General features: G+C 47.4%; 1 protein-coding gene across 1 annotated transcript in view; it reads left to right on the top strand.

Annotated features, from left to right (window-relative positions):
- GALNT17 (polypeptide N-acetylgalactosaminyltransferase 17) overlaps positions 1-25,389 on the top strand; it is a 477,148-nt gene that overhangs the window by 221,851 nt on the left and 229,908 nt on the right. The window contains exon 3 of the mRNA XM_024122980.2: positions 20,790-20,956. Coding sequence (XP_023978748.1) covers positions 20,790-20,956 — 167 coding nt within the window. The remainder of the gene's footprint in view (positions 1-20,789; positions 20,957-25,389) is intronic.

Raw genomic sequence — 25,389 nt, 5'->3', positions numbered from 1 at the left:
GCATGTGGGATCCCCCCGGACCGGGGCGCGAACCCGTGTCCCCTGCATCGGCAGGCGGACTCCCAACCACTGCGCCACCAGGGAAGCCCGGAACCCACGTTTTAACAAGGTTCTCTGGTGGTTCACAGACACAGTCAAGTCTGAGAAACCTTGTCTTAGACCTGCACACTGACTGGCCTCTCATTAACCTTTTTTTTTTCCCCAAAGGCCTTGGCTACTTTTATTTGTTGAGGCTTCCAATGAAAGAGAAATGCCACCACAAGATTACAAAACTTACACAGTGAATTCTAAATGTTTACTCTTTGCAAATTTACATTTTTAACAGACACACAAAAACAATGCAGTGTATTCGCAGCACAATGACAAGATTTACTTTTAAGAAATTGACATGTATGGCCCTGTAGTTGGAGAGACATTTAAATTTGTCTGCTGTCTGCTGTCCTCCCTCAATGGCCGTAACTAGATGTAGAGCCTCAGAGATCCATTCAGTCTGAATATGAGGATCCCTGGTGTTATGGGGTAAACTATGTCCCCCCATTAAAAGTCATTTTTTAAAAGATATGTTGAAGCCCTAATCCTCAGTACCTCAGAATGTGACCTTATTTAGAAATAGGATCTTTACAGAAGTAATCAGGTTAAAATGAAGTCTAATTTGTGGACCCTAATCCAATATGAATGGTATCCTTATAAAAGGGGGGAATTTGGATATGTAGACACACACAGAGGGAAGACTCTGAAAAGGCCCAGGGAGAACGTTAATGTGAGGACAGAGGATTGGGTGATGCGTCTACAAGTCAGGGAACTCCAAAGATTGCTGGCAAATCACCAGAAGCTAGGACGGCCTCCCATTAACCTTTATTCTCACCTTCCAGAGCTGAGATGGTCTGGCCGATTCCCCACTAGCAGGTGAAGTGGGTGATGTTCTTCCCATGGCTTGACTTGCACATCTCCTCTGCTCCTGGTGGCCAGACCCTGGGACCGAGAGGCTCTCCTACCCCAGCCTTACCCAGGCCTGAGAACTTCACTACATCCAACATCATTGAAACCAACCGGTAGCTTGGGGAGGACAGCAGAAAGACATGTACATACAGTAACTTTCAGCCAAGTCAAGGAGCTGTGGAAAGGGGTTCCCAAAGGTACTGAATGATCATACACAGACGGGAGTCGAGGCAAAGTGCCCTGGCTTCTCCAGATTGGCAAGTAACAATCCAGTACTTTCTTCAACCTGCAATGCACACAAATATTTTGCACCCGGCGCACTTCCCTGGGTACCAACGAGCCCACGGTCCACCCTGGCACTAGCCAGGACTGGAAGGGTCCACAGCCTGCCCAGGGGATCTGCAGAGCCCCTTTGAAGTTCAAGGTGTACAGTATGAAGTGGCTGCTAAACATTATCATCGGACATCAGTCAAAAGAAGTTCCAGCTGGCGATGCCCTCCATAGCTTTCCTTCACATATGTACTCATGTCCTCTGCTGACACTTAAGACGGCTACTTGGGGCTGTTGATGTCTCCAGAAACCCTCTGATGTTGCAGCCCTAGCAAGCCCGTCCTTTTGCCAAAATTTTGCATCTTTTGCAGTTTTCCTGATTTCCTTGCCACGCCCACTTGGACACAGAGATAGTAGGTGTAGGAAAAAGTCTTGCAATTCTCCAGTGCCACCACCAGCTCCTGTCCCTGGAGCAGTAGACAGGTAAGGAGGTCTTTGGAGCCAGCCTCCTGCTTCAGGAAGGCTTCATATGTATCAGGACAGATGAGGCTGCTGAGGGACAGCTTCCCTGGGGCTGGAGTCTGCCTCAGCCTTGACCTTTTAAGCCAGGCTGTCTGGCCCTCTCTCATGTACTGGCTGGTCCAGATATTGAGCTTCCTATTGTGAAAATTGCATGCAGACTCTTGGCTTAATATATTGATTTCTAACCCCTCCGACGGATTTGGTGATCGGCCTTCTCGATTCCTGGCATTTTAGACCTTTGCGCTCCTACACAGTTTTTTTCTTTTCTGACTCTGTCTTGAGGAAGCCTCTCACTCCAGCCCTAGACCTTACAGGATCAAAATCCCACCCAGGCGTAACCCGGCCCCTCTTCTGTGAGATGTTTGTGTAGGGGTGAAATTCCCAATAGAACACCATTTTGCCCAATAACAGTGGCATTCCCATAAATATTCTTCGGACCAATGTGCAGACAGTTTGCTACATATTTTTTCATTATAACTCATTTGTCATTACTCATTAAAGCAAATTTTAAACACCCACATGGACACAGAGTCAGGGAGTAAAATGTCTCAGGAAGAGAAGAGTTGGATGTGCCAGGACACTCATTTTGAAAAGTCATTACTTTGCCTGCTAGACCTTAACATGCTTCCTGCCTGCAATCAGGCCTCCTGGCAAAATGAGGCACAAGATTCTTCAAGGATGTAGGAGCATGGGACCAGAGGGGCTCATTGGCTGGGGCTGAATTCCAAATGAAGTTTCCTCTTTTTAAACCTGCTTCCGTGCACTTCCTTTCCTTCCACTCCCAGGCTTCTGGGAGGAATCATCTTGATTCACTGGATCTATCACCCCCTCCAGGACTCCTCATAGGAAACACTACAGGCAGACCTCAGAGATAGCGTGGGTTTGGTTCCAGACTCCTGCAATAAAGTCGATACCACAATAAAATGAGTCACACAACTTTCTGGTTTCCCAGTGCATAGAAAAGTTATGTTTACACTCTGCTGTAGCCCATTCAGTGTGCAATAGCATTATGTCTAAAAAAAATGGACATACCTTAATTAAAAATACTTTACTGGTAAAAATGCTAACCAACATCTGAGCCTTCAGTGAGTCATAATCTTTTTGCAATAGTACTGTCAAAGATCACTGATCACAGGTCATCGTAACAAATATAAAAATAATTAAAACGTTTGGAATATTGTGAGAACGACCAAGATGTGACACAGAGACATGAAGTGAGCAAATGCTATTGGAAAAATGGCGCTGATAGACTTGTTGGACGTAGGGTTGCCACGAGCCTTCAATTTGTAAAAAAATGTAATACCTGAGAAATGCAATAAAACAGGATATGCCTGTTATGTTGAAATGTACAGGTGTCTCCTATGATTTTCTAACTGCCATATCTATTTTTTTGTCTTTTATTTTTAATTTAAAGAAAGTATACAGATAACAGTTGAATGTATTATTTGTGAGTTATTTTGATGGAGAGAGAGTGAGAAAAATCCCTCTTAAAGCCTGAGCTCCAAACCTTACTCTTCTCAAAAAAGGTAACCACTATCAGCTGTTTGGTGTGTATCTGACATTTTCTCATGCCTGGGTATGCTGGGCATATTTTTAATTTTGAAAGATGCTGCTAAGTTGATCTCAAATAGACTTTGCCTGTTTGTTTGGCCAACCTGAATTCAGGATACAAGACATGTTTCCTTAGAGCACTTGGACGCATATCTTTGATTACTATAGAGAGTGATCATCTTTTCATGTATTTATTGGATATTTTTATTTCTTTGAATTTCTGAGAGATGTGTTGGTATCTCTCACTGTGATTGTAAATTTGTCTTTTACTTCTTGGCTTTTCAATACATTTTGCTTCATGTGTTTTCAAACTATGTTGTTAGGTGCATACATTCATGACCATTTAATTGTCCTAAGTCATACATTTTATCAATAAAAAACCTGGACCCTGAATCCTTTTGTGTCTCTAGTAAAACCACTCCAATTATCTTCTTAATGATCTTCCTCCTTTCCTGATGCCCCCTTTTCAAAATGTTTTCCTCGTTGCCTTCACAATATCTTTCTAAAGTGTAGATTCAGTCCTAGGTGGGTATTAGCATAAGGATAAGTTAATGAAAGGTATGGGGCCAAAAAGAGTATTGGTGGAAACCTGGAGTTCCAGTCCCCTGGGCAGGCGGTGGGGGGGGGGGAGATGTTCCTTGCTTAGCTACCATTGTAATGCGTGGTCCACTGGCCTTTGGTATAGGCAGGGCTACCCTTCTGTTTGACACGTTTGTTGGTGATTTCTGGATGGGCATCCCCGAGTAATGTGGGTTTGCCTTTAAAGGGGTAGGGCCAGGTTAGGGTGAGGCCCCCTAATGTCTGAGGCTGCACGGAAATTGGGACTTCAGATCTGGCAAGTTGCCTGCTTCTTTGCCTGGTCTTACCTAGTCATTGATGAGTCCACCAGCTCCTGCTAAATTTAATTTCACAGGTCAGCCCCATTCCTTTTGGGGCTTTACCTATGAGATAAAATGCCTTATCCACAGTCCTGATGACTTGAACTGAAAAACATCATTTTCTGCCAATAATGCAGTGAGCTGTAGGTTTATGTGATCAAGGAGGGACTTTCTGTCCATGGGGTAGGGAGGACGCGTCAAAGATGCACTCTGAGAGCTAGTGGGCAGGCCACAGTTTTAGGACCTAGGAGAGGAATTGGAGCGTCCAATTCTGTTGTGGGTACCGTTGGAGGATGTCTCCAGAGGGTCCAAATGTCCCAGGGCCAATTGGGGCAGAATCTCTGAGGGCGGATGAAGAGCAGACGAACAGGCACAGTGAGAAGCTAGGGTTGTAATCCGGGCAGTCTGACACGAAAGAGCTCCTTGTACGGGGAACGTTTATCCCCATGTCCTTTTTTTTTTTTTTTTTTTTTTTCTTTTTTTAAATAAATTTATTTATTTTTGGCTGCGTTGGGTCTTCGTTGCTGCGCGCAGGCTTTCTCTAGTTGCGGTGAGCGGGGGCTACTGTTGGTTGGGGTGCACGGGCTTCTCATTGTCCTGGCTTCTCTTTGCTGTGGAGCACGGGCTCTAGGCGGGCAGGCTCAGTAGTTGTGGCGCATGGGCTCAGTAGTCGTGGCTCATGGGCTCTACAGCACAGGCTCAGTAGTTGTGGCGCACGGGCCTAGTTGCTCTGCGGCATGTGGGATCTTCCCGGACCAGGGCTTGCACCTGTGTCCCCTGCATCGGCAGGCAGATTCTTAACCACTGCGCCACCAGGGAAGGCCCGCATGTCCTTTTTGAGAGCCTGGATCTTTGCCCGTGAGGTTGTGTCTTGGGCCGACTTGAAGAGAGGCCTTTCTTTGATTTAGACACATGCCATGTGTTGTCATGTCACTTCCCTGGTCAATAATCCTTGATGTCCTGGCTTCCCACTGCTGGCGGATCGGGTCTGAATTTTATAAACAGGCTTCAGTGTAGCTGGTTGACTGCTCTTTTCTTTTCCTCACCCCAGACACCCTCTGAAATACCTATTTCTGTTTCCTGGTGGTGCAGCGTACATTTTCTCTCCTGTTTTTGCACATGCTACTCATTTCATTTTGCTTCAAGAGTTTCTCCCTTCTTCCTCTCTCTCCCTTCACAGGCCCTCACCTGGAAATTACCTATGCATGCTTCATAGCCCAGATCCAATTTTATCTCCTTTGCGAAACCTTCCCTGGGTGGGCCTCCATCTATCTCCTTGCAGGCAGAACTAAGTTCCCAGAGCATCCCGAATAAGCCTCCCTTGTGACATTTATCATCCCGTAATCATAATTATGATTTGCCTGTCTTTTCCCCTTATGGAGCTGTGAGCTTTCCCAGGGTATTAGGGAGGTGTTAAAAAAAATTTCTCTATCTTCAACACCTTGCTGGTCTGTAATTGATGTTCAGTGTGTGCAAATGTCACAGTGAAGCTAATGTCTCCAGGTGATACAGATACACTTGTCCTTTAGTGTGTTAAAAACAAAAGAACAGGTTTTTTGGGTGAACACAAGATCCATATTAAATCAAGGGCTAGGCATTGCCTTCCATCTGTCATAAGCGTTGAGGCATATTTGTACTGCTTAGTTTTCTAGGAGTTTTCCCCTCTCCTGGATCTTGCTAGTAGGGAAAAAAAAAAACATGTTTGGAATTAAATAAAGTCACCATCCTCAGTAAGGTGAGCTGCTTCTCCAGTGATCTGATGTGACAGCTTCAAACAGGCAAAGGAGGTACCCTGGGAGGGGACTTAGTTTTCCTATGATTATGGGCTCTTTGTTTAATCTTTGGAATTCCAGAACTGTGTGCTCCATATAACCCTTTTACGCCACAGGTGACTAGAATTTCTTTTCTCTATTTTATTTGTTCATGTATTTAACAAATATTTATTGAGCGTCTGGGATGAGCCCAACCCATGTGCTGGAGATGCGTCAATCAAAGAGACGTGGTCCCCGACTTCATGGAATCTACGGACTAGTGATGAGAAGGGTTAGTGTTGGGGCCAAAGGCTGCATGGAAAGATTTATGCCGGCGCCTCTGCTTCATGTATCCGCTGCCATTTCTGTATCTCTCTCACCAGCCCAAGATGTGAGGACTTGTGTCAACACGGAGGTCTCCAAGTTCGCTTCAGATTTTACCTGCAGGATTTTAGAAGGGAAGTCATTACCTGGAAAAGACTGAAAAGAATGAGAGAAGAATGAGAGCTACGTATTATTCACATATGTCTGTGGGATGGTACAAGTGGCAGAGAGAATTCTACAGCACATTGAGAAATCAATGGATTTGAGTTTTAAAGAGGGTTGAAGTTTCTTTTCAGGCCATTTTACTCCAGAGCAGAAATACATCCTCGAGTTTAGGAACTGGTCGCGCAAGTCATTGGATTGTTTTATACATGGTTATTAATAGGTGAGACTAGATGCCTGCAAGCTCAGTTGGATGGTTCAGTTTCTCTACAAAATGCCCAGGCTTGGGTTCCCATCCCGTGGAGCATTTATTATCATTGTAAATGGAAGTTCCCATAACTTTAAGAAATTGGCATATGGCTGGAGCTAACTGGGCTTTTATCAAATTACAGTCATTTTATGTTTAAGTTTCTCAATTCTTTTCAAAGCTACATATTGGCTAACAGAGGAAGGTCCATGAGTGATTGGTTTTATGTTTATTATACGAGGCCATCATGGAATAGCTTCTGGGTAGAGCAAAATATGTTTGTTTTCTAGAATAAATAACACGAGGTCGGGCCATGTCATCTTTCTCCCACATCTGCCTTTGAAAAGAGAATAGTTGTAATTTTGGTTTTGACTCAGAATTCTTTTTCCTATTGTGGCCTCAGAGGGCATGTTGTGGGATGACATGGGGTGTCGATTATTTATGCCAATTGATGTCACACACAAAAATCCAAGAGCATGTAGCCAAGCACTGCTATTCCCTTTAATTTTGCAATATGGTTCTGTCATCACGCATTAATTTAAACTGATGTGTTTTTCTGTGTTATGTTCGCTCACTATAAAAAATAAGAACAGAAAATGTGTAAAGAAGCAAGAAAAAATTATTGATGATTTCACCACCTAGAGGCAAAATGACATTTCATTATTGTTTTACTTTGAATTTCTCTGATTACTCTTGAGGGGACCCTCTTCTCATGTTTCTTTGTTTCTTTTGTTCTCTGAATTTTGTGTTCGTGTTTTTTGTTTATTTACCTAATTGTGTGCTCTGGATTTTCATTATCTTTTACTCTTTTGTAATTGCTGTAAAATTTTTTGGTAGTTTGCTGTTGTCTTAATTTTATTACTTTTGATAATCAGAGGTTTGCAATTATTATCAAACTGTTGATTCTCTAATATCTGGAGTTTGTATGAATATTCATTTTCATTTTTATTTTACTTTCCTTGTATTTTGAGTTCTCAATTTAACTGTTTTATCTATCTAAAATTTATTTTGCGGTGTGTTTGGGAGGGGAGACGCTCACAATTTTACCCAATAGGGAGACAGTAGTCCCAGCACATTTTTTGAATGATTCTTCCCCTACCGTTTGGTTCGTGGTGTGTTCTTGGCATACATTCTCTAAGATCAGCTTTGTTTCTGGTCTCTTAGTTCTGTTTCACTTGTCAATCAACTTGTTATTGATTAAATTATTTTAGCTTTTAACATCATATATGTCTCTGGGTTTTAACATCATATTGGATTTTAACATCATGTATGTCTCTGGGTTTCCTTAGTACCCTTTTCTCCTCAACGGCTTTGTTATTTATTCTTACCTGTTTACTCTTTCAGGTCAATGCTGAAATCATGTGTTAGGTGCTAAAATGATTTCCGTAAAAACCTTTCAAAAAGTAACATTCATAGTATTTTTAAAGTCATGTTTGGTGTGGAATATAAAGGAAGAAACAGAAGCCATCAAAATCCCTCCGCCCAGACCCTCCTTGATAAGTCATTTCTTTTTGCAGAGGCTAAGACAAGGGGCTTTGCAGTCAGGTGGATCTGGGTTGAAAGCCTCGCTCTGTCTACCACTCGCTTGCCTTTGGGCTTGTGACTCTGAGCCTCCTTTTTCTCATCAGCAAAATGGGGACACCCACATGACTGGCTCATGGTGCAAAGTGATTAGATAATGTATACCCTGGAAAGTTCTTGGTGTGGTGAGCAGCTGCATTGGCTGGGCTCACGCATGCGTAAGTGTCCTGTGCGGTATGTCACTTTCTTACCACCCAGCTTCCATCCTCATGTGGGACCAGAGAGCCAGCCCAGTGCTTCTCAGGTGATGGACAAAGGCGTGAGACCCTCTCCTGAGGCTCATGCTTGGAGCTGGCACAAGCACTTCACCTTGTCCTGCCAGTCCAAACAGGTCATGAGGCTGAGCCCAGATCCAATGAGTGGGGGAAACAGACTTCGCCTCTTCAGTGAGAACTTCAGAATCATGTGGCAAAGGACCTGCATACCTTGAGGGCTGAAGGACTGGGGATCTGCTGAATTGCTTTAGTGGTCCAGAGAGGGAGAAGGCATTTTCTGTCCAGTAAGACAGGCGTGGCCAGGTTAGGACTAAGCAAGACCTGGAGGGGCTGGTGTGTCGGATTTGACTCAGAGTGAGGAGGGCCAGTCTTCGGGGAAGACGTTATGGATGGAGGTAACAACAATGGAAGCAACAACAATAATAAATTAGGGGTTTGGGATGAACAGATACACACTACTATATATAAAATAGATAAATGACAAAGACCTACTGTGTAACACAGGGAACTGTGTTCAATATCTTATAATAACCTAAAATGGAAAAGAATCTGGAAAAAAAAATATTTATATATAAAACCGAATCACTTTGCTGTATACATGCAACTAGCACAACATTATAAATCAACTCTACTTCAATGTTTAAAATTGGGGGGAAAAAAGTAACAACAATAATGCCAAGGATGGCCCAGATGCAGGAATAAACAGAAGTGTTTTCAGGGTCAGTGTCTATTAAAAGATAGGCTTGACTGGCCAGTTTGGCTTGAACATTAAAAGGAGAAATAGCTAGTTTGGTAATATGTTTCTCGTTGCTGTGCTGAAGTGACAGGGTAACAACCTCTAGAACCAGATTGGCATTTTTGTCAGGGGCTGGGGGTGGAGAGAGGGGGGGACTGGCTGAGAACAGAGTGTCGTATGGCCTTCAATTTCTATGACGAATCTTTTTGACCACATTTTGGATCCGCTGGGCTTTGGAACACCGCTATTTATTATCTCCAATCTGCATCATTTCCTAATGTATTTTTGTCCCTCCTGCAGCAGTCAGGGCTGTCCCTGCTCGCTTTTGAAAGCTTATAGGATAAATACTATGTGTGAATAACTTAGGCAGTATTTCCTGTGTCTTAAGTGCCCTGAGGCTTTCTTAGCTGTGGCCTGAAACTGTCTGCATTAATTTATCCTTAATTGTTTTTAGGAATTCTCCTCCTGAGCCACTGCTTAATAGAACTCGAGGGTTTTTCTTTTCTTTTTCTGTTCCCTTCAGTTGAAGACAGCAAGATAAGCTACATCATACTCAGGCAGATTCATCTATTAGGCTGAGAATCTGAAGGATGCCCCTGCCCCAGCCCCATATGTGTGTGGTTCCCCCTTCCTTTTAGGGAAAGCAGTGCTGCACAAAGCAGGAGATTGTGTTTGGAACTGAGGGTTAAAGATGGTGAATCAACCATTTTCACTTAATGGAAAAAAAAAAAAAAAAACTTCTGAAGATAGAGAGAGACAGGTAGGGTTTCCTTGCCCACGTCAGGACCTCCTGCTATATCTTGAAACTGGCATAGTGTCATCTGGCCAAGCAGTGCTGAGTCTTATGGATTTTCTGGCTAAAGACAATTGCCCTGTCCTTGGAAAAGCAACTCTTCACAACTCAGTGAAAGAGACTTCCCAGGAAGCCATGGAGCCAGTCGGTATTCAGTCCAAAAATCAGAGGTGGTTTGGGGACTATTCCAAAATAAATGTTTATAGGAACCAGGCTGGCAGGGGAAGCATAGCGCTTTGTTTACCCCACGGTGCCTGAAAACAGGGTGTGAGTCTGGCACTGGTCTTGACCAGGGTGTGTGGCTGCAACTGACAATGGTCCTCGCTGGCTGTATGGCCTGGGTTCCTCCCCTCCCGCGGCGCTCCTGTGGGAAGCCGATGCATCCCCGAAAAAAAAAAAAAATCCTCCTACACCCACAACATCTTGCATCCAATTTCTGGAGCTTTTCCTGGGGCTCCCTGGACCCCAAGATAGGAACCCATGCCATGCATGGAGCAGGCTGAACCTTGATTCATGAAAATTGCCCCAATACAGCTGATAGGCAGGATGCATGCAGACTCAAATGCTGCAGTAGGCAGTTCATCTCGGAGACCGCTCTGTGTGGCAACTGAGCTAATGAGGTGTGCTGCTTCTTCCTGGATGAACTGAGCTCAACAAGAGGAAATTAAACCACTCAGAAAAGTGTGCATTTTCCCTAATGAGGAGAGATCCAAAAGAGGGGCCTCATACGTCTCATTTATTCAGCCCCATATCTTGTTTTGCAAGGTTTGCTGTTGCTAAAAACGGTAGCACTCTTTCTTAGGACTATAGGCAAGCCTTGATGAGGAGGGAAGAAAAAAAGAGAGTTTGGGGCTGGTTAATGCACTTGACCCAAGCAGCCTTTAGAATTTGAGCTCTGATTAGTAAATCAAGGGAGACAGTTGTGTTCAGAATGGTATCTTTTAAGTGTTGAGGTGCCATCACTGAAGTTATAATTGCGGGAGGAGATAAGTGATGCCTTTGATCGTAAGAGCGGAGGGAATAAATTGGGAAGATAGGAGGACTTTGGCTTTTCATTTGTTCGTTCAGTAACCATTTATCTGCCAAGTATTGTTCTGGGTCCTGGAGAAACAAAAAAGAAAGAAGACCCACTGGCTGCCCCCCAGTGGGAGAGGACAGCGTGAAGAGTGTCAGGGTGACAGCGTGCAGAGGGAGAGAAAGTGACAAAGGACAGGGCGTGACATCCTGTTGGGGGTCTGGGAGAGCTGCCCGGAGCTGGGCTGAGGGAGGAGGACAGGTTACGCAGAAGGTAGGGCACTTCAGACAGAGCGAAAGGTGTGTGAATTGAGAGGCAGTGTTTCCGGTTCTGGGAAATACAAATAGTTTACAGTTCCTGGGGGAAACAACAGGGAGGAGATGAGGTTGGAGAGATGAGCTGGGGCTGAACGTGGATGCCAAGCAAAGAAGTCTGAAGCTAATTCTGAAAGCTACAGAGAGCCAAGGGGATAGTGGAAATAGAAGAGTGAACATGATAACATTTGCATCTTAGAGAGATCATGCCAGCCGCAGTGAGGTGGATAGATACCAACCCACAGAGGGCTGCAGATGGACAGACTGGAGGCCAGGGACGGGTTAGGTGGCTTTGGGTGTCATCCGGGGGGGATGATGTGGAGTGGAGGTGTGGCAGTAGAAATGGGGGTGGAGGGGAGTGTCATAAAGAGATCCTAAAGATGGTAGAATCTTTAGGACTTGGTGACATGTTGAATGGGACATGATTTTGACTTGACTCCCAAAGAGAAAGAGTGGTGGCCTCCAAGGAAGACAGGAAGGTGCAGAGGGCAGGTGTCAGTTTCAGGTATGCTGTATCTGGGATGCTGATGAGACGTCCAAGTGGAGATGCCCAGTGGGAAACAGAAGCGTGAAGCATCCAGACTAGAGATGGGGGTTTGGAAGTTGCTGGCATCGTGGTTGGAGTTGTAGAATTGGATGAGATCACCCAGAAAGAGTTGACCGGGTGAGAAGAGGAGAAGGCAGAAGAAGGAGCCTTGAGGAATTTTGGAATTTGGAGGATTAGCACAAAAGGGCAACCTGTGAAATAAACAAGTGGCCAGGACAGATCTCCAGTGGGAGAAAAAGCAGAGGTGGGGATGAGGAGATGGCGAGGGTGCCAGGATCCAGGAGTAAATACTGTTTAAGGAAGGAGAGAGGCAACCGTGTTGAACACTGCAGAAAGGATCGTCAGCTGGGGTGAGGTTGGGAAGTTTCCATTGATTCGGGCCACGTAGATGTCACTGGAAACTAACCAGAGCAGTTTTAGCAGAATAAGGTAACTAGGAGGCAAATGATGGTCGAGTGAGGGACGAATGACAGATACAGGAGGAAGTCAGGGAGGGCAGACAAGGAGAAGAGGCTGATTAAGGCTGTGGGGCAAGGGATTTTTTTGGATGTAAATGAGAGAGACTTGAGTCCCTTCCTTGAGTGGAAAAAGTCAGTGGAAGAAGAGTGAAGCTAGAGGAGAGAGAATAATGGGTGAAGCAAGGCGTTTGGATGGGAGGAGGCTGGGGAATCCACAGCACAGAGGAGGGGCTTAACCTTTGACCTCCTGAGGCTGCCTCCTTCAAGGCTGAGTTCAGAGGTTGATAAGCTTTTAGGTGGCGAGGGGGACTCGGGAAGTGCTTCTCACATTTCCACGTGGTGTGGAGAAGCCACCTGCAGAACTTGCTAAGGGACTCGGAGCCAGTGGGTCTGGGTGGACCAAGCTGGTGCATTTTTAACAGGCTGCTGGGGGATGCTGCCACAGGCCTGAGACCACACTTGGAAGTTCCTGCTGGTGACCTTGATTCCCTCCGTGGAGCAGGAGGCACCTGCAAGAGAGAGGTTGGCTCGAGGAAAGCGGGAAAAGTAGGAAGCAGAGATCGGGGTGAGGATGGGGGAATTGAGAGTTCTGAAAAGCCTCCAAAAGAAGGGTGCAGGGCAGCTCCCAGGGCTTCACGGGGACTGGGGACCTTGGATTTGTCTTGTCACCACTGCAGTGGTGGGACTTTTTTCTTGCAGTGTCAGCAGTGTGTGTGAAGCGGAGGAAAGTTAGATGGACGAGTGATCCCCAGCTGGGGTTCTTCAGGGCTGGTGGGAAAGAAGGCCAAGGGGGGAACCAATAGGATATCTATCTATCTATCTATCTATCTATCTATCTATCTATCTATCTATCTATCTATCCATCCATCCATCCATCCATCCATCCATCCGTCCATCTAGCTATCTGTCTCTATCTAAAGAGATAAGATAGGGTATCTAAGACATAAATGGGATATAGATAACATACAGATAGGTGATAGAGATATCTGTACATAAGATATAGATAGATGATAGATAGAGACATAGATAGGTACATAGATGGAAAGCAAGAGAGATTTATTTTAAGGACTTTGGCTTACATAATTGTGGAGGCTGACATGTCCAAAATCTTCAAGGCTCTCCAGCAGCCATGAGACCCAGGGAGGAGTTGATGCTGCAGCTGGGGTCCAAAGGCAGTCTGCTGGCAGAATTCCCTCTTCCTCAGGGGCCCTCTGTCTTTTTTCTCTCAAAGCTTTCAACTGATTGGATGAGGCTCCCCCACATGTTGAAGGGTAATCTGCTTTACTCCAAGCCTACTGATCTGAATGTTAATCTCATCTAAAAATACCTTCACAGAAACACCTAGAATAACGTTTGACCAAATATCTGGGTACCGTGGTCTAGCCAAGTTGTCACATAAAATTAACCATCACGGGCAGTTAGACTTGCTTGGTGACCTGATTTCATAATCTGGCCCTGTGTCCACAGGGAGACGGAGAGAGCAGGGAGGAGTTTATTTGCTGGTTGAAGAAAAGGTGAGGTTGTTGGACGTGGTGCGCCCTAGAAAACGTGTGGTGTATCCTGCTGTTTTGTGTCTGCACGCATGGGGTCAATGGTCATGGCCATGTCTGAGCTCAAGAGTGGTGGCCTTCTGCGCTCTAGAGCCCGCGAGCCACAACTACTGAGCCCGCGAGCCACAGCTACTGAAGCCCAGGCGCCTAGAGCCCGTGCTCCGCTACAGGAGAAGCCACCGCAGTGAGAAGCCCGCGCACCGGAACGAAGAGTAGCCCCCGCTCGCTGCAACTAGAGAAAGCCGGCGCGGCAACGAAGACCCAACGCAACCAAAAAAAAATAAAATAAAATAAATAAATTTATAAAACAAAAGGATGGTGGCCTATCTGCAATAGGGCTTCCAAGGAGGAGCTCACTTCTGTTCTCGGTAGGGCCTAACCCATGGCTTGGGATACCTTGGATTCATGTGCACTGTAGTCACGTCTGTGGTTCAGCATCTGCTCTCAGGGTCTGTGGCCACGTGGAATTCAGGCAGCAGCCAAGAGGCGACTCCTCCACACACTCGCCTTTCCTTTCTGGTTCCTTCTACCTGGCAACTGGATACCACTCTTTGAAAAATGAATCCTCTTCCTAAGTGGCTGGACCACACTAACGCTTTCTTGAGAACAGAGCCCTTTTGGCTCTCAGTTTGAGAGTGTGGGCTTTGGGCTATATGTGGAGTGTGTCGGATGCTGACCAGGGAGGGTCTGGCCAAGCCAAGGAAGCGTGTGCCGGCGCAGCTGGGGGAGCTGGCAGGTTTGGAAGTGCAGGGGGGAACGGGGGTACTTTCCAGGTTTGCTCGCATATGTAGAGCACGATCGGTATTTGAAGGGTAGATACCCAAGGACCTGGACCGTCCATTTAGAGGTGGATTTGATGTCGTGTGGATGTGATGCTGGGAGTCCTCGCTCCCACATCTGCCCTCAGCAAAGGGAGGAGTAGAGGTGAAGGTGTGTCTGTTGCATGCCTGTCACAGTTCTCAAGGGTTTTCTCATTGGAGCACAGCTGCTGTTGGGATGGCAAGGTGGGGTTTGATGACTCAAAGTGCCTATTCTGTTTGACGCCCCACACTCCCCTCCCTCTCATTTTACTCCAGATTGCCTTCCCGAACTCAGAAAGGTTGGTGGAGAGGCCTGGCACTGAGGCAGCACGGACTCTGCCGTCAGCTGTAGAACCTTTATTAGTGAGTTTTTAGGACCTTACGCATGTTTTTGGAGCACCTTGAAAATGAAAAAGGAATCAGCCTGGTAGGAATTTGCAGAGCCCCATATGAGTCTCTGGTTGCACAACTTGGCTCCTTAGCGCCCCAGCTCTAAGCAAGCTTAGACAGTTTTTTTTTCTGGAAGGCGTTGGAAGAGAGGAAGGGAACCCTAGTGCCTCTGTGTGCTCAGAAGTGCTGATCTCCTGCCCCTCCCTCTGTTCTTGACCAAGCCAGTGTCATCCGTTGATCCATCTTTCAGACCCAGCCCACAGCTCATCTCCTCTGCCCTCCTGGTCCATCTCAACTTATCTGTCACATCTGGTGTCGGTCTAGTTGCCCCTCCGTATCCATGGGTCCCACATCTGCAGAGTCAACCAGCTGTAGATTTGGATCCGCAGTTGGCTGAATCCGCGGATACGGAGGGCCAACTGTACTGCGCATTTTATATAAGGGACTTGAGCATCTGCGGGGTTTGCTTTCTGCAGGGGTCCTGGAACCAATCCCCTGTGGATCCCAAGGGATGACGGTACAGCATTTGCCGCCTTGCGTTGCACTGCCTTGTCACCGTGTTGAGTGCGTTTCAGCCATCAAACCCAAGACTCTCGTGACTGACAGCAGGATTAGTGCTCGGACAGTGCTTGGTGTTGGTCCCTTCCCTAGGGTCGGGAAGACAGGGGGACAGAGACTGAAGGGCATTGTTACACTTGGGAGCCAGAGCGGAGGCGAGCAGCTGGGAAGGCCCTACAGGTTGGCCGCACAGTGATGGGTCACGTGAGCCGAGTGACACAGAGAGACCAGGTGGGCTCAGTGAAGGGGAGCCCTCACCTTAGATGGGATCCGAGGAGCTGATGACCAGGAGGGGCACCAGGGGCAAGGACTGGAGCCTGGGCTCAGGCCCTGGGGGCAGCCCCACCTACCATCCTGAGCGCACACATGTGCACCCTCCACACCCAGCCTTATCGGTCCTGGGGTTCCCCCTGCCTCTGCCCTGAGGGCTGGTGGGGACCCACAGAGATGGGCCTGAGTGCATGAGGACAGAAGTGGTTCATAAGCAGCAGAACCTTGGCAATGTCCTGGCGTGGCTGAGAGCAGACGTGGCCTCCCTTTGCTTGGCGTCTTCCGTTAAAAGACATTGATAACTCCTCGGGGACCAGCACTCAATCGGCCCCTTGCCCAGATTCGTAGCCAGAGCACTAGGAGACTTGCCCGCATCCCCACCAGCCTTATCAGCCTCCGGGGGTGATGCGGCTGGCTTCTGCTCACCTGTCCCACTTGAAGGCACCTCTCCTGGTCTGCACTCTGCCCCCAGCAGCCCTTGCGTATGGTGCAGCTGGCCACGGAGGACCGCCACCTCGCTGGGGCTTTTAGGGCAGAGGAAAGGAAGCTGAGGCTCAGAGAGACCAAACAAGTTAGCCAAGGCGCCCCAGCTAGGAAGGGGCTGGGCTGGAAGTTGTGTAGAGGCTTGTCTCTTGTAGCTACCACACCCTGCCTTGGGCACGCAGGGGCGTTTGCAAGAGTCTAAAAGCCAGATGGTGATGTTCACGTCCAGGCACCCCTGCAGCTTTTCAGACTTGCTGTGCGGCTTAGGGCAAGTGACTTCACCTCTCTGTGCCCCAGTTTCCTCAGCTGTGACATGAGGATGAAAATACTGCCTACCTTACAGGATCGTTGTTCACGCTAAATGAGACAGTACAGTACAGGGAAGCTTCCAGCAGTTTTTGGCACCTGTACTATGAAGTGTTGGTTATTATTATTATTAACATTATTATCTGTGATCTTCTGGGTCTCCTAGAGGTTGCATCTAAATATTTTTACAATGATGGGGATCTTTTGGGTCCTCTTTTTGTTTCCATGTTGGCCACAAGTGTGTTTTGTTACCTCTTACCTGTATCACATTGGGGTCATAGAACTTGTTTCCCTCACAGGTGTTCGTGGGCAGGGCTCTGCTTCTGAGAGGGCGTGGGCGTCTCTTTGGGCTTTGATTTCTTCCCTGCTGGAGACCCTGACCCTTGATCGTGGCACTTGACTCTCTAGGGGGTTCCCAGAGGCGGCCCAGTCTCCCGAACTCTTCTTACTCAGCGTCAGTGAAGGAAGAGCACGGGCACTCTGGGTGCTAAGTGAAGTCAATGCCAGTGACTCTGGGGTGAGGAGGATGAGGGAGGGGGGACAGTGGTTACCCTCGGGCAGTTCCGGAGTTCAGGGAGGCATCCCGGACAGATAGACAGATGGACAGTGGTAAGGTGTCTAAGAGACGCCACTTGGTTGGTTATTGGTCTCTGCCGTCTTTTCTCTGTGAGGACAGCTTCACAGAGAATCTGGTCCCTTGTTAGCCCTTTGAGGAGAGGAATCTGGTCTTGAATTTCTTTGTAGCTCCCCTCCTGGCCTGGAGCTTTGATTGGAATCGATCCAGACCTTAAGACAGCTTTCCCGCCAACCATTTTCTTTCAGACAAAAGATTGTTTATTTCTTTCCTCTCTTTTATAAATTTATTTATTTATGACTGTGCTGGGTCTTCGTTGCTGCGCGTGGGCTTTCTCTAGTTGCGGTGCGTGGGCTTCTCACTGTGGTGGCTTCTTTTGTTGTGGAGCATGGACTCTAGGCGCACAGGCTTCAGTAGTTGTGGCACGTGGGCTCAGTAGTTGTGGCTCGCGGGCTCTACAGCGCAGGCTCAGTAGTTGTGGCGCACGGGCTCAGTTGCTCCGCGGCATGTGGGATCTTCCCGGACCGGGGCTCGAATCCGGGTTGCCTGCATTGGCGGGTGGATTCTTAACCCCCGCGCCACCAGGGAAGTCCCAAGATTGTTTATTTCTTACTGACTAGTTATTGAAAGGAAATGTGTGATTTCTGGGACCCATCTCTGAGTCTGTGTTTCTAGAGGACACACACAAAGCCCTGTGGATTTTTAGTTATTTTGCAGTTTCTGTGGCACGCCGGCCTCTCCCCGGGTATCTTTCAAATCTGGAACCTGTTCTTGTATCCACACGACCTTCCAGGCTTTCTCTCATTCACCTGGATTTTGCAGTCGGGGAGGCCGGAAACATATCTGATTCTGTATGTTCCATGATATAAAGACAAGGCTGGATGCTGAGCTGAGCTGACTGCTCCCTTCCCCGGATCTGCCTGCCTGTGGGCCGTTGCCCACCACCTTGGCCCTGAGCACCCTCCACCTGGTCAGCTCTGCAGGAACTCGGAAGTGAGGCGGGGGATGCTTCTTCCACGTCAGCCCTAGTCTGCAGGGTGTGGGTTACCCAGATCTGTGTGGTTTGGAAACGCCATCCGAGCATCATCAGGCCGCAGGGAGGACTGGTCCAGCATCAACTCCAGGGGCAGGAGCCGTACCTGTTCTCTTCCTCTGTGCCGTCTCTAGTATTTCTAAGGCCTGTGTGGCCTCCCTGTTTCCTTTTCATCATCCATCCTTAATCTCCCTTGCCGCACTCATCTGCTGCCTTGGGCATTGGGTGTCTGATCGGAAGTAACGTATGTTTCAGTCTAGGCCTCCTCTTTACATCAGGTGCTTACGGCCTCAGTTTTCTATCTCTCCAGCATATTGTGGCCGCTCCTGCATATCAGGCCATAAGCCAGGCTTAGAGATTTTTTTAAGGTAGAGTCTGCCTCTCTAGAGCAACAAAAACCATGTTGATTTTCATAATGACCGTATTCATATTGTCTGCCTATTGGGAAACCCTGAGATGTTGGGTACAGGAAAGGTGAATCGCTGTGAGCTGGGCGAGGCTGGAGCCCGGAGCCCTTTCGGGGAGCAGAGTCCTGGTGGAGAAGACGGTGCTGGTACGATGCAGTTTGGCCTTTTTTCTTCTTAATTTCAAGGGCCAGAATCTGTTTAAAAACAAAGGCCCAAAGAAAACAAAGGCCCTGAGACTTCCCTGGTGGTCCAGTGGTTAAGACTCCCCGCTTCCAGTGCAGGGGACACGGGTTCGATCCCTGGTCAGGGAACTGAGATCCCAAATGCCGAGTGGTGCAGCCAAAAAAAGAAAGAAAGAAAGAAACCAGGCCCAGGAGTGCATGTCAGAGTAGGTCCGTGTGTACGGGCAGGGTGCCCGCATGTATGGTGAGGAGCGGGCTGAGAAAGGGCAGCTGCTGGCCTGCCAGGCTCAGGATGGCTGCCGGCCCTGTCACGGAGGCTCCGAGGGACCTTCTGGGATGCGCCCTCCTCCCCCGGATCACCACGCAGGAAATGAGATGGTCCCCGCCAACTGCCCGCGAGCCCATCAATCACCATTCTAATCTCCTCGGCAGCCCCCAGAAGTGAATTTACAGCATCCAGGTAGAAATGAGGCTGCATGATCAGTGGATCCCTGGATGGTCTCCTCTAGGAGACACAGATGTATATTGTAACAAAACTTCATTTTCTTCTGAAAATTGCCTACATGATTAATAGGGCCCAACACAGCCCAAGCTGTTCAGCATAAAAAAAAACAGCTGTATTTCTTGCTCTCCCTTCAGTGCTGCTTCCCTTTCACTCCATCCCTTCATCTTCTTCCCTTTGTTTTGCTCTGGAACACATCGTGCTGTATACTGTACAGTCTCACACAGAGAGGAGGAGGAGGCGTTGAAATGCACTAGCTCTGTATTCCATTCTGCTCTGTTTCCACTTGGTATTTCTGATGTGGCTCAGACTATGCATAAAACCAAGTTCCCTAGTGCTCCCAGGACAGAGTGCTGGTGCTTCCATCACTGAGCCATGCAGAGCCGGTTCCCTGGGTACCAGTCATCTCTTACATCACTGGGCGCCCCCAGGGAGGCCCAAGCCCTACGCCCCTGAGTCCAGCCTGGATGAAAAACATTCTTCTCTTTCACCCTGTCTTCAGGTATGGGGGAGTGGCTGGATATTAGAAGGGAGGACCTCTTAGGCAGGCTGTCGCATTTGCAGTCCCCAGGGAGATTCTAGGAATGCTTGCAAGAAGAGTTAGGGTGTGTCAGGCAGCACAGTCCTAGCAGGTAGAGGCCCCTCTTCCTTGATTGTGATAAATTTCATGTGTGTTTCGTGTCCTTTCCCAGAGTGTAAGCTCCATGAGAGCAGAGGTCTCCTGCACAGTGCTGGGTACTTGGTAGGTCCGACAGATGTCTTAGTTTGGGTTCTCCCAGAAGCAGACCCTGAAACAAAGATTTGAGTTTATATGGGCAGGGCAAAGAGCACCACTAGGGGAAGTAGGACTGAGAAGGGAAGGTGTCCCCAAAAGAGGGTGTTATGCAGATTGCTACCGTGGGTGAGGGAGCTTAATCCCACTGGGGGAAACTCTGGGAGCCAGTGTAAAACCCACCCCTCAGCGTCAACCACCTCGAGGGCTGAGGGAGCTGGGGTATTTATACATCATCTCCCAGCTGCCTCTGGATGAGAAATGCTGGGGGTGAGGCAGTTGCTCAGAAGGCAGCAACGCGGGCTCCGAGCAAGGAAATGCAGGAGCCTGGAGTGGCAAGTCGGGCAGGTGTGCCCTGAAGTGAGACCAGGGGGTACGTGTGGGCGTGGCAGCCTGGGAAACAGTCGACGTGTGCCCGAGACTGATGCTTCTCGTTCCCGTGGGGTGGTACGTTTGGGAGAAGTGGAGCTGGATTTCTTAACTGTCTCCTCCTTAGGTTTTATTCTCAGATATTAGCCAAGAGAGGCCAAGAGGGAACCAACGATTCTCACCTTGGGAGGACGTGCACCAGCACTGGGCTGACGGCCTTACCATGCGCAGCCGCAGTGCCTGTGCCTTGCCCCTGCCCCTGACTCTCTCTCCCCTACTGTCTCCCCCAGGTGTAAGGGGCTGAAGTACTCCAAGGAGCTGCCCCAGATATCCATCATATTTATCTTCGTGAACGAGGCCCTGTCGGTGATCCTGCGGTCCGTTCACAGCGCGGTCAACCACACACCGACCCACCTGCTGAAGGAAATCATCCTGGTGGATGACGACAGTGATGAAGGTATGGGGGCCACCAACCTGCATGCAGGTGTTGGAGTAGACAGAGCAAGCACACGATGTCGGCGGGGGGAAGGGTCGCTCTCATTCCATCCTGAGCCCAGGTGACTTTGTCTCCTGTCCCTGGGGCATAGCTGGAGAACGGGGGGCTGTTTTGGGGGAAGAAATCCAGGCAAACACTAGTTAATTAGTCCCTGAGTCCTCTAGGGCTCCTAAGAGTAAACTACTGGTTATGGGTCTGGACTCATTTCCCCTCTTCATATTACCTAAAGCAGATGCATTGAAGAGCTGAATTCCTCCGCGATCCCCACCCCCCAGCCCATCTCCTTGGTCCTTTTCCCAGAGGCAGAAGAAAAAGGGAAATTCTGTCCTGTGATGGGAACCGGTGATCATACCTCAGAATTCCCCTCTGGGTCACCGTGCCCAAAGTGACTGTCGGTAGAAATGCAACAGGGTTTGCAGGTCTTTAGGAGTTCGGTTCTACTGGGAACGATGGCTCAATTAAAAAATATAACAAATACTTTTTATATTTGTTATATGACAATATCAAAACTCCTTTGAAGTCCTTGGAGACGGAGGCCTAGCGTGAAAGTGGTGGTAGGGGGGTTGCTTGGGCTAATTGTACCTTTGTGTTGGATCCCAGCCTACAAAATTCACTGCAGGGAGAAACCCGCACAAGCCGATGACATCAAAGAAAGGCAGCCAGTGTGTGCATGCTTAAGGCCAAGGAGGCTTATCTTCGGAGCAACTGAAAGATTAGGAGCGGGCTGACCCCCTTGCTCTCGGTGTGATCAGTAGACGATTACCCCGTGCTCCCCGGTCAGGAGAGGGTGAGGAAGAGGCAGGACAGTGTCATGGGTCCTGTTGGAAACCTGATTATCTTCCGGAGCTCCAATGAGCTCACGTTTCATCGGCCCAGGAGTTGAAGTCCCCCTGACCCTTCTGAACCAGCTGATTGTTACCAGTGAAGTGTTTGAGTGGGTCTGGACCCAGCATTACGCCCATCAGGGCACCACCATCTCCCAAATTTTGAGGACTAATGGGTCATTTGCTGGATTTTTCACATCCTCATTTTAAAACTTACATTGAGAGTCTTCTTGGGAGAAGGCGGTTCTTTCAGTTCCCTGAAGCCTCTAAGTCAGCCGGCAAAGTCATGGCTCACAGTGGCCTTCTCTGCAGCCTCTCCGTGCGCCCCTGCAGACCTCTGGCCTCAGAAGTACTTCCAAACCCTCTGCAGGGACCTGACTCCTACTTCCTCCCTCCGTTTGCTGGCTAAATCCCTCTCGTCCCCCAGGTGTCCCCTATGTGTCACTTCCTGGGAGATTCCTTTGCTGACATCCTAAGACCCTTGCTCTGTGCTGCCTCAGCTCCCTGTATCCTCCTGTAGCACATAGCACATGAGATCGCTGTGCCTTGCAGAGCTGGACTCCCAGTACTGGGGAGGACTTGGTTTCACAGGGCCTGCCTGGTAGCCAGCCCTCTGTGAGTCTCACCCTATTACCGAACACAAGTTCGTATGCCCGACACACAGTGAGGCCAAACAAACCGAAACGTCAGGGTTTGGAGCAGAGAAAGGTTTATTGCAGGGCCATTCAGGGAGACAGGTGGCTCATGCCCCCAGAAAAACCCCCAAACTCCTTGAAAGATTCAGCAAAGCACTTTTAAAGGCCATGATTAGTTGTTGCAAACTTCTCAGTGTCAGAATCCCTTGTTCTTGTAGTTGCCCATGTAGGCCAGGTCAGGATATTCCTCTAAACCTCCAAGACAAATGTTATTCTGTTCTGCAACTCTTTATCACTGCATGAATGGAAAAGTGTTATACCCTTAAAGGTCAGAGCCTTGAAAATAGGCTATCCTGTATATCAGGCTAAAGGCAACATTCTTTTACAAAAGGTGAAGAGCCAGCATGACTAAACACAGGCAACAGAGCACAAAGGTTAAAGTAAAAGGAACAGATCTAATACGGAGTCAGATTTGTTCTTCCCTGTTACAGCCCAGCCAGGGAGTAAATGATGAAGCTGAATAGGGCTGGGAAAGGGCTAGCAGGGGCAAAGCAACGAAGTGACCAGAGGTGGTGCAGAGAAGAGCTAGCAGACCCAGAGAAGAAAGCAAACAGTAGGTGCTGGACTGAATTGGGGTGAGGACTCACTACCAGTGGGGCTCCTTTCCCCGAGGAAATCTCAGCAGACCCAGCCCAAGGGGAAGAAATGGAAGAAGAGGTCAGTCTCAACCAGAACACAAGCTCTGTGAGAATGGGGCTCTCCAGTAGATGTCTTAGTGTGGCTTCCCCCAGAACAGCCCCTGAAACTAAGATTTGAGTACATTAGTTTATTTGGGAGGTAAAGTGCATCATTAGAGGAGTGGGGAAGTAGGATAAGGAAGGGAAGGCAAAGCCAGTGTAAAATCCACCCCTCAAGAGTTGACCTGCTCAAGGGTGAGGGAGCTGGGATATTTATATACACCTTTAGCATCAGATGCTTTCACATCAGAACCTCCTGGAACCCTGACCTGGAGGAAGTTCTGCATCAAGAGGTCTGGGGTGGGTCTGAGAATTTGCATTTCTCACAAGTTCTCCAGTGATGCTGCTGGTGTAGGGACCACACTTTGAGACCCACTGGGTTAAGTACCATTTCAGTGGTTCACACTTCAGGTCTAAATGAAGATGTTTAATGGGTGAGAAAAAGTAGGGAAGAGGTATTTGTTTCAGCCTGATCATAAAGTTAATTCCCATTCATCTTCTCCTGTCCCCCGAGATACCTGGGGAACCCAGAGTGGACTACATTAATATTGTTTCCCTGTTTTCTTTCCCCAGCTCTTGCCTCTATATTTTCTCCAGGCTAGAAGTGCCTTCTCTTTAACTGGAAGAGGAAGTTAACATTTTTTTGCCTTGTGACTAGTATTAACAAATTTTGTATATGTTCTATACACCCTTGAAAAAAACACCCCTACTCTATAATCATGACATTGAATTCCTGCCAGACATCAACTCTGTGTGTTTAGCTAGACTATGAGATTATTTTTTTAAGTCTTTTTGATAATGGTGTTTTAACATCTCCTCCTACAATGACTACTCCTTCCTGTGTTCCTAATAATGTTTGATTTCTGTATCTTGTTGTCAGTTTCTTTGGCAACTGTAGATTTGTATCTAAATGGCTTCACTATTAGCAGTGGTTGTTACCATTATGTAATGCTCCCTTTATCTTAAAAGCATACTTTTTTCCCCCTGCCTTGAATTTAGTTTGTCTAACATTAATATTGTTATCCCTGCTTACCTTCTGTTTGAATTTGATTAAACCATTTTTTTCCAGCCTTACCAATTTTTTTTTCTGATCTTAAAAGTAATGAACGCTCTTTGTAGGAACATTTGAATTTATCAGAAAGCACAGATAATTGGACAAAAACAAATACTGAAGAGACTAACCAGAGGCAACTGCTCATTTGCCTGTGTTCTCACCCTCTTTTTTCAATGCATGTTTTACGTTAAGATCCTATAGTAAAAACAAGTTAATGTTATTCTTTTTTCTCCTCTGAACTGTGAGGCATAATATCTCCCTTTTTATTAAGAAAAAGTTCTGCAACCATCATTTTAATTAGGGTAGAATGGTCCATTCTCAGGCTAGTCAAGAATGGCTCAGGTGGAAACTGCAGCCCTCCACTTCCATGTTATCACATACATTCAAGAAAAAAGAGGCTTTTCGGAGGGCAGACAGCAGAAGCAAGAAGAACTACAATCCTGCAGCCTGTGGAATGAAAACCACACTCACAGAAAGATAGACAAAATGAAAAGGCAGAAGACTATGTACCCAGATGAAGGAACAAGATAAAAACCCTAGAAAAACAACTAAATGAGGTGGAGATAGGCAACCTTCCAGAAAAAGAATTCAGAATAATAATAGTGAAGATGATCCAGGACCTTGGAAAATGGATGGAGGCAAAGATCAAGAAGATGCAAGAAATGTTTAACAGAGACCTAGAAGAATTAAAGAACAAACAAACAGAGATGAACAATACAATAATTTAAATGAAAAATACACTAGAAGGAATCAGTTAGCAGAATAACTGAGGCAGAAGAATGGATAAGTGACCTGGAAGACAGAATGGTGGAAATCACTGCCATGGAACAGAATAAAGAAAAAGGAATGAAAAGAAATGCAGACAGCCTAAGAGACCTCTGGGACAACATTAGGCGCACCAACGTTTGCATTATAGGGATCCCAGAAGAAGAGAGAGGGAAATGACCCGAGAAAATATTTGAAGAGATTATAGTCGAAAACTTCCCTAACATGGGAAAAGAAATAGCCATCCAAGTCCAGGAAGCGCAGAGAGTCCCAGGCAGGATAAACCCACGGAGAAACACGCCGAGACACATAGTAATCAAATTGAAAACAAAGGCAAAGAAAAATTATTAAAAGCAACAAGGGAAAAATGACAAATAAC

This window comes from Physeter macrocephalus, chromosome 14 (genome assembly GCF_002837175.3).
Source record: "Physeter macrocephalus isolate SW-GA chromosome 14, ASM283717v5, whole genome shotgun sequence".
Lineage (NCBI taxonomy): Eukaryota > Metazoa > Chordata > Mammalia > Artiodactyla > Physeteridae > Physeter > Physeter macrocephalus.
The sequence above is the reverse complement of the archived record's forward strand: the minus strand, read 5'-3'. Positions and strand labels throughout refer to the sequence as shown.